At 38.5% G+C, this 9,730-nt stretch overlaps 1 protein-coding gene across 1 annotated transcript; it reads left to right on the top strand.

Moving 5' to 3' along the window:
• The first annotated feature begins 817 nt into the window (after window positions 1-817).
• ccdc172 (coiled-coil domain containing 172) lies at window positions 818-5,280 on the top strand. The gene is made up of 7 exons (XM_070434836.1): window positions 818-896; window positions 1,077-1,162; window positions 3,033-3,149; window positions 3,289-3,454; window positions 3,642-3,743; window positions 3,937-4,039; window positions 5,163-5,280. The coding sequence occupies exons 1-7, from the start codon at window positions 818-820 to the stop codon at window positions 5,278-5,280; spliced, it is 771 nt and encodes a 256-aa protein (XP_070290937.1).
• The last annotated feature ends 4,450 nt before the right edge of the window (window positions 5,281-9,730 follow it).

Here is a 9,730-nt window from a genome sequence, read left to right as displayed (position 1 = left end):
AATTGTCTGGAAAACCTATATAATTTGATAACTTTGCTATTTTAATCTCAAAGGGAAGGTTGCCAACCTCATGAAGGTGAGCAACATCAATCTGGAATTTATGAAAAGCCTCAATCAATATTTACTATTAATTTAGCAAATGAATGTCAGAATGATATAGGTCCTGGTCATATAAGGAGGCAGGCATTCACACTTTAATGTTCTTCATGGCACTGGCTCAAACCATTCTTTCTAGCAGTGCTCAGGAGAAAATTGGGTAAAGTAAAGAATTAGCCTCTATAGGCCTATGTGACAAATCTTGAAGGAGCAAATGGCACTGAATTAAAGCTATTGATTGCTGACTGTGCTTACAAACGYCAAACAATACTGTGGATGGCAGAACTAATAGTTAATTGAAGCAGAACTGTGATGAATGAAAGCGATCTTGAGAGAATGGCTGCACTGGAACATTTCTCAGTATGTTTAGGCCTACAGAATGTATTCATTGTGGTAGGCTACAATGAAAAGCCCCCTAGGCCTCCCCCAGGTTCAACATATTTCTGTGGGTTTAACAAACACATTTGGGTGAAGACCATTTTAAATGTTACACGATATTAGTAGGTTTTCTGGTAAAAGTAAACTGACCTCTCATGCCTATAAATAGGCTTGCGCACTCTAGAATAGGCCTACGTGCGCGCTGTAGAACATTGCACATTTGTTGGCGGGAATTCGACTGGAATCTCAACACACTTGTATGTTTTACTGCTGTCCTGGCGTCATATTTAATAAACAATTTAAACGTTAATACAGCTAGATAGCATATTTATCCGATAAAGATATGAGTTTGGATACTCTGTTCCAACAAATTCTACTAACTGAACAGCAAATATCGGAGAAAACSCGACAATCTCAAGAGGGTGAGCTGCCAACCATAATTTCCTTTCTAATATCAAGCTAGCTGTTATTGACACAATGTTAGCTAAATTWTACTACTTTTCGTTTTTAATTGACTTTTGCCGGAATTGGGGGAAAGAATGTGACTGGTTATGTTTGTCATGAAGGTCACTGTTGTGTTTCCTTTTTCAATGTTCTTTCAGTCAAGGCTGCTATTGCAAGATGTCAAGACAGGGTCAAGTCATTGACAGCAAAATCAGAATGTCTCTCCAAGGAACTTGATGAAAAGGTGAATCTGCTGTTATCATTACCTATGTGTGAGAGAGAAAACCTGACACAATATTGTTGAAGTGACAGAGATAAGAACAGACACTTCATTGAACAGTGAATGCAGGCTACAGAGTTGTACAGTGAATGTACAGTCAAATAGCTACATTAATTAGTCCCGAGAGAGTGTGTTGACAGATTAAGTGCAGTATATTGATACATATTKAGACACATTAAAGAGGTGATTAATTGTATGATTAAAACCCTTAATCTATTAGAGGCCTCATCAGAGACTCTGGATCAATTGCAAGTGGCGCTACAAAATCAATTCCTAGTTTCCGCAGGATTACATTAGCATTATAGCAAGCAACGTTTTAACATGCTTGAAATAAATTATGTGTGGAAGATAGATTCATTAACTTTTCATAATATTGTTGAGCACTTCCTGTACATGTCAAAAAGGAACATAACAAGATTGCCAATTACAGGGGTCAAATCAAAAGAGTCATTCATTGAGATGAGATGCAATAACCTCTGAACTATAGGCTGCTGCTGAATATCACATATACATTCAGCCAATATGTTCCATCTATTTTACTGATATTTAAGATTATGCTAAATTGAGCCGCTGTAGGTTAATAGCATACATATATATACATGTTTGACTAGATATCATTCTGCTTATTCATTTCAACTCATGCAGTACATTTCAGACTGCATAGTGTGATCTTTCACCTCAAGTTTGTTTCTGTGAGACACACTTCCACTCGAAATCATGTTCTATTGTGGAGATAGAACTATTTGCAGAACTTTTTTTTTTAGGTATGATAAAGTGTTTTAAGCACACTATCTTTATGAAACAGCTCAAACTTTGTGTTTGTTGTTCCATAGTCTATGACACTTGGCTTGCTCAATCATTAATTTGTCTTCAGCCAGACAGTTTACTTTCAAGCTCTCTTTAACTGTTCCCTTCGTTATATTTATTGATTTATTTATATTTATATTTTATATTTATTTATTTTTAACTTTGTAACTTTAACACTCATAGTAACCAAATGTCCTGAATGCCATGCATTTAAAAAAAAAAATACATCCTTTTTCTCCCCAATCTTTCGTGGTATCCAATTGTTTGTAGTTACTGTCTTGTCTCATAAAAGAGCTAACCTCATAATAGAGCCATGCGTCCTCTGAAACACAACCCAACCAAGCCACACTGCTTCTTAATACAGTGCGCATCCAACCCGGCAAGCCAGCCGCACCAATGTGTCGGAGGAAACAGCGTACACCTAGCGACCTGGTCAGCGTGCACTGCCCGCCACAGGAGTCGCTAKTGCAGGAGTCGCTAGATGAGACAAGGATATCCCTACCGGCCAAACCCTCCTTAACCCGGACGACGYTAGGCCAATTGTGCATCGCCCCATGGACCTCCCGGTCACGGCCGGCTGCGACAGAGCCTGGGCTCGAACCCAGCGTCTCTGGTGGCACAGCTAGTGGCGATGCAGTGCCTTAGACCACTGYRYCACCCAGGAGGCCCATGAATGCCATGCATTTTAGACGGTAATTTTCAATGCTTTCCACTGGCACAATTAACCTTCACAATTGCTTATATCATTTGAAGCCAGGTAGTATGTAATTACCTTAATGGTACCATTTGCCTTCTTTTGGTCTGAATGGCTTATAAAAAAAATATATAAATATTGTGAGGGGAATGTTGAGGCTAGGCAATACAGTGTGCCTATAGTATAGCTACTAAAATGAGATAACATATCTTTTCCCTTTATTTCAATATACTAACTGTTCAATCAAGTATCAAACTTCATGGAATGGGACAGACTAATGAAAGTATAGTTTTTGTTTTGTTTTATGGAACTGCTAAAAGTGTGTCCTTCCAGGCTCAGCATCTATCAGAGACAAAGCTGCACTATGACCTAATGAAAAAGCGTCAAGTACAAGTTGAAAAGCAGGCAGGGGAGCTTCTGAGACAGCAGAAGGATCTCAGGAAACACTTGGTGAGTGATTCCTGTCAAGGGCATTCAAGCACACTCAAACGTTAAACAAATACAACATGACAGTACATTGTTATTCAATAGATCTAGGCTACATTAACCTATTTACCTTTTTTTTGTTGCTGTGCTCATATGTTTGAAGGAGACAATAAAGAAGTCATCGAAGGAGGAACAGGAGAAATTCATGAAAGAAATCATGACTTTCAACAGCGACTTTAGCCTTTTGAATAACAGGGAGACTGTGTTTGAGAGCCAAACCCAATCTGAGATACGTAACTTGGAGGAGGAGGTTAGCTCTTTAAACAAAGGTAGAGAAGCCACTGTTTATATTAACATGTGAAGTAGGGTCATTTTATATTCATTGGGTATTGCTAGTTTATTCATGGTTAATATATTTACATTATATAACCTGATGCTACACTAACCATGCCCTGTTCTGACCAACCCTGAGGCTTTATGGTAACCCCATGTACTGTTTTTTCCATCCTGTCTTAGAGATGGAGTCCATGGGCCGGAAGAATACTCGGATGAACTCTATGCAAGAAGAAAAGAGAGGTCTCCATTTGGAGCTACAAGGACTGGAACATATTATGAGAGGTACAGATTTGATCCAGCTCTGTTGTCAGGCAGACGTTTGAATGCTCGCCACCAGATAAAACAAACAATCCTAAAGACAGCGTACAGTAAAACGTGCAGACTAAACTGAATCCATCCCCTAGCGTCATTTTCTTTAGGGAAACACCGACTGGTATGTGGAGGTAATGTTTACATTAAGCGTTGTTCATTTCAGACCTGGAGAGCCAGCTGAATGAGGCTAAATCAATGACCGAGTCCTTAAGTGCAGAGAGTCTGATGGTCACCCAGAAGCCCCTCACAGACAGCACTTGCTTAAGGTAATCAACTGCGCATCCAAACTGTCCAGCTGTACCTTGGGAGACAAGCAATGTACTCCTTAATCACTGTGGATGCCAGTGCCTTGCTTGGAGCCTCACTTACTATTTAAATTTCGTGGATAGCGTTTGTGTGAGGAGAGTGGTCCGTTATGGCTAGATCAAGGCTTATCCTGGGGTGTGTATAGAGTCAGAAGTTAGAGCAAAAATGTGCTCGAAAGCATATACAATAAATACGTGAGGACTGAGTTTTACAGACATAACAAGGATCATATCGTCAATTCTGACAGAACAGCAAGACTCTGGGTATTTGGTGTGTGGGTCACAAATCATTGCACATTTATTGTCTTCCTGTCTCATCCTGCTAATGATCCTGCTTGAAATGCGCTGAAAGGACCTGCACCCATCCTGCCTTTCTTGTACTCTTCAGATCAGGATGCTTAAATAAAGCAACATTACCCCAATTTCTTTAGTTAAGGCTTTGATCTGTTGYCTTTATTATCTGGTCAAAAAAGAACATCCTACGATTCTCATGTTAGGAACTTAATGAAAAGGATGGATCGATACAGAATCTGGCCCAGGGAGGAAGTGTTTGCCTCCTCCTGCTCTTAAATCACACGTGGGGGAAACATGTTCTGTCCCTCTGTTCCCACAAATCTCCTTCATTACTGACGGCCTGATTAGTCCACAGGATGTGCTGAGGGTGGGGCTTTTGGGGAAGCTGAGGCCCACTCACTGTTATGATAATTCCTCTTGAGTGTGTTCATTAATCACGCTTTTTACTCAGCTATTGATTTTTTAAAATTGAATGCATGTCAATTTAATGAGTGCTGTCTTTTTAAAAGTGTAAGTGTGCAAACCATACAATTTTAATGTCATAGACTTAGCCAGTGGTAACGTGTGGAATAGACACTGGCTGGAATGCGGTTTTAACCAATCAGCATTCAGGATTAGAACCACCCATTGTATAATATCTCTAGATCCAATATGCTGGTACTGTAAACCTTTGGTTGTACTATTGGTCCAACTCTTAAATTCATGTTAGATAATTGTTTTATGTTACATTTGATGTGTGTGTAATGAGAGACTAGCTTTTCAGACACTTAACATTTCAAATGTGTCATAGACTTAAAAAGGAGCTGGAGATGCACAAAGAAGGAGAGCTGGAGCTGCTGAGAGAAGCCCTTAGCTCTGAAATCCTGTTGCTGCAATCGGTAATCACTCTGAGCTATTCAAATCTATGAGCCTCAAATTAAGTCAATAGCTCTTTTTGTAACAGGACATTTTTTATTGCAGAAACTGTCTCCGAAGACTCCCCAATACTTAAGGAAATTCACATAGTGTCCAAACGTGTTTCTGGCAGAGGAAAATTCCAGAGGTATGTTAGAGGTTAGGAGAGAGATTGATTATACCAGCAGTCTTAAAAACATTGTGTATTTTACTAAGTATTTATTTTGTGTTACTTTACTGTCAGCTCATTGAAGATCTTGGCTTTACCCACCGAACATATCGTTACCAAAACATGATTAGATTTTAGCCATAGAACCAGGGTGTTGAGACGGGATGATATTGTTAGTGTGATCAAGAGAACAAGAGCAAATCCCATGCATTTGTTTAAAACGTATATTACAGTTTTTTACAATCGCTTACACACTAAAAGTGGTACTTGAGGCACACTCAGTGAAACCATTACCTCATGTACCTAATCTTCAGACCAAGTCTGCAAAACTGCAAGCATATTATCTGCTTTACACTCAGTTTGCAATTGTAAAACACAATTTTTGCAAAACACTAAACACAGTTCTCTACATTAGACACATCATTCAAAACTAACAGGTCTTGTGTTTCGTTTGGAAAACACTGCCATTCCAAATGCCACACTCATTTACCGATGACCTACACACAGTGCTCACGTGTGAAAACACATAGCTAATTTCTTCACTTAGWAATCAGAGCTTGAGCACTATAAATAGGCTTCAGGTTGGTTTTCTTCGTTTGGACAACAATGGAGGCCAATTTTGCAGAGAGAGTTAGAGGAAGAGGAGTGAGAGTAAGAGGGGGACGAGGACGACGACAAGGASGAGGAGGAGGAAAAGGACAAGCCTTTTGTTTATCTTCTACTGTATTTGTTTTGTCTGTTACTGTTCATCCCGAAATCTGGATGAAAATACAATGTTTTGAGAAAGAAATACATTTTATTTTTCCCCCCTTGCATTTCTGTTTATAGTGTAAATATATACTGAATATGCATACATACTGTATATATTTGTGCACATAYATGTACGTGTGAGTGCTATGACAAACTGCCGTGGACTCCACTGCACACTGAACATGCAAAAGACACAAGATAGTAGTGTTTTACATTTGTCACATCCGTGTATAGTTGGCGTGTACAAGAGCTAATCATTTGCTGGTTTGTGTGTAGAGTTTTATTGCAAAAACACAATTTTGAGAAGAGTTAAAATAATTTTTATTGAAGTGTTTGGTTTTGCAAGAGATGTGTGACGTTTTGCATGTTGTGTGTGTGTTTTGGGGTTTTGTGTTTAGAGTCAAGAGAAAAGGAGCCATAGTTTCAGAAATCATGTGTAAGCAATTGTCAAAAACTGTAATTCTTTACCCCTGAAAACTGTCCTCTAGTGGAAATTATTGAAGTTGCAGTATCACATTGTACAGCAAAATCTGACTGACCAGGTTGACAATGAAATATGTATATATGGACTATGAAAAGAATAGGAAAGAAATAACATAGCAGTTAGAATCAGAGAACAGAAATAATCAAAACATATCCAGAACTCCACTGTAAAGTGGACGTTTCTGGTTGTTTTTCCATGAGAAAACAAATTAATCAGATGATGGTGTCAGCCTAAGGTGTGGTGAACATGTATACGTTTTTGATGTGATGCTGGTCAATGGTCTCTGTTTCCAGGTACAGAAGCAGTGTTCAACCTCAAAGCCGCAAGTTCAGAGGAATTAATTACTAATGTCAGTGATATTTATATATATATATATATACACATATTTTGAATGTATAGAAAATATAGTATGAGTTACTTTTACACCACCTACAAAATTCCAATGTGATGCCTGGCTATACATTTTATTAAATGGTCATTAATGTCCATAGAGAGAGAAGACAATTAAAACTGTAAATGTTTGCAGAGATTGCTGGTTGTATTCTTTGCTGCCCTCTRGAGGCCATTTTACACCACACATGGTGGCCAACCAGACCAGGATGTTCTTGTTCATGTAGTACTCTAGTACCAGCACAATGACTCATTAAAATAATTGACGATTATGGGATCCGGCATGTATCTTCTCCAGATCATTTTCATGTTATCCCTGGATTTGATTGACCGTCAGTTGATTGACTTATGATGTAATAGTKAATGAGTTCAAATCCCGTTTGAGTCTTTGTTCTGTTGACTTCAGAGCATGTCCCGGATTAATTCAAATCAGGCCATTTGACTAAGTGGTTTGCAGCTTCTGTACTGGCAGTATTCTGCTAACATAATCCTCACATCACCTGGGATTTGAAAATGCTTATTTTATATCCTTTGAGATTGCAGTAGTCTGACCATTTAACAACTGCATTTTTTATTTGAATTTGAAGCAAATCAGATAAGAAATATGCAACCTGCATGAAAAATGTTTGGTGTYTAAAGTAGAAGTGAATATGTATGCAACGAATCCACCCACTCTGACACTTAAACCCGAGGTGCTGGTTGTTAGAGAAATATTGACACACAAAGTAATGTTGCTACAGAAACATGTATTAGAAAAACAAGTCAGAAAAATAAAGTGGTGATGAAAATAAGTGCATTTGACATCAAACAATTAATCTCCTCATTTCATTAACATTTCTTCCATACTTCAGTTCTGCTGAGCACAATTATATCAAGCTTCTTCGTTATTCTCCTCATTAATGTTGAGTGTTAGCAGCTAGTGATAGTGCAAAGATTATCGTAGCAGAGGAAAATGAATCTTATCTCTGGCAAATTGAACGACTAACTCTGAAGCTTTCCCCTCTAGTCTCACTCTTCTCTGTTATGGTTATCCACAGACGAGACAGGCGTATTCTGGCTCTCCGTCAATGCCTTTTTGCTCTTCAGGTCATTGATGAACTGCTTAATGAGCTTAGCCTCAAATTCATTGCAACTCTTGGTCGTCAGGCATTCCTGGTCCGTTGGAAAGTAGGGATTCTTAAGGATTCTGCATAGACAAAGGGACACGCATTCTTAGGAGTTTTCAAAAGCATCGACTTTGAAACATCATCCTTATTTCATTATGACTTAAAGGTCCAATGCAGCCATTTTTATCTCGATATCAAATMATTTCTGGGTGACAGTTAAGTACCTTACTTTGATTGTTTTCAAACAAAAATAGCTTCTTAGCAAAGGGCAATTTCTCAAGCAAGAATTTTGTTAGGATTGTCTGGGAGTGGTCTGAGTTGGGAGGGGGAAACTGAAAATTAGCTGTTATTGGCAGAGTGGTTTTGAATTTTCTTATTGGGCTATTAACTAATTTACTGCATGGTGATATCACCAGACACGCCAAAAATCTTTTCAAAAAGCTCTTACAGTAAAATATCATATATATTTTTTATAATAATATTCCAACCCCATAGTGTGGAAATGTATATAAAACACAGGGAAATCACGTTTTTGACTGCCCTTAAGACCTTACAACAGAATTAGAGGATGTTTTAGTGTTAAATATTCCACCTGTACAAGCTGTGCACCATCRCCTTTCTGTGGAGATAAAGAGAACCTTTACAGAAGATTTACAGAGGGGACTTACTGTTGCAAATGGCCAGCTTGTTCCCTCCAATGTAATGGGTTGTCCATTTGTGTCTGGTATCTGCATTGCACTCCTCATACAGACGACTTCTCCYGAAGAACACAAAATCATAGCCCTGTGTAATGAATTAGGCAAATATGGCAAATAATGATTTAAGAACCAAACATTTATATTTTAATTTGTTATTCCTTAAAGTTTTTTCCGTAGAAACTATTTTTTTGTTGAAACAGTTTGTGTTTTATGTAAAGGCATAGCCTATTGTAGCATACTGAATATTTGTGCCACCAAACAGAGTGAGTATGAGAGGTTTTTAGCTCATAGGCATGTGATGTTACAGGAAAGAGTACCTCATTGCTCATGGGTTTACATTAACACTTCCTCCTTTACTCTGGGCTACTGCAGCTGGACACTGCTTGGGCTCAACCTCCTTGCAAACTATATGAGGAAAACATACACAGTAACACAATAACTACTTAGGCAATACCTTTAGAAAGGCACAAAGTAAAGCCAATGTAATTATGGGTTGCGCAAAATGAGGCCATTCGCTCTGCCATAGCTTATTCGTAGCCAATAAAGTCTTTATCAGCAGCATAATTATTATTGCACACAGATCTGTGTTTTGCTCGGGACTCTTAACTGTTTTTTTTATGTTTCTGTAGAATGTCTGTCAGTGCTCGCAGCGAGTTCAGCACAACAGCAGTCTAGTTATCGCTCCACTGGCTAGTAACGTTTTCAGCACATTGTGCTTTTTAGATATGGTGGAAAGATATGTCATGTGGAGAGAGGTGTCAGATGGAAAGAGATGTCATTCATCTGTTTGAAATCCAAGTATCRAAACATGTCATCGTCAAGCTAGATTTACCCGGAGCAATTGATCAACATTGCAACATTGGTAAA

Source organism: Salvelinus sp. IW2-2015, linkage group LG25 (genome assembly GCF_002910315.2).
Source record: "Salvelinus sp. IW2-2015 linkage group LG25, ASM291031v2, whole genome shotgun sequence".
NCBI lineage: Eukaryota > Metazoa > Chordata > Actinopteri > Salmoniformes > Salmonidae > Salvelinus > Salvelinus sp. IW2-2015.
The sequence above is the reverse complement of the archived record's forward strand: the minus strand, read 5'-3'. Positions and strand labels throughout refer to the sequence as shown.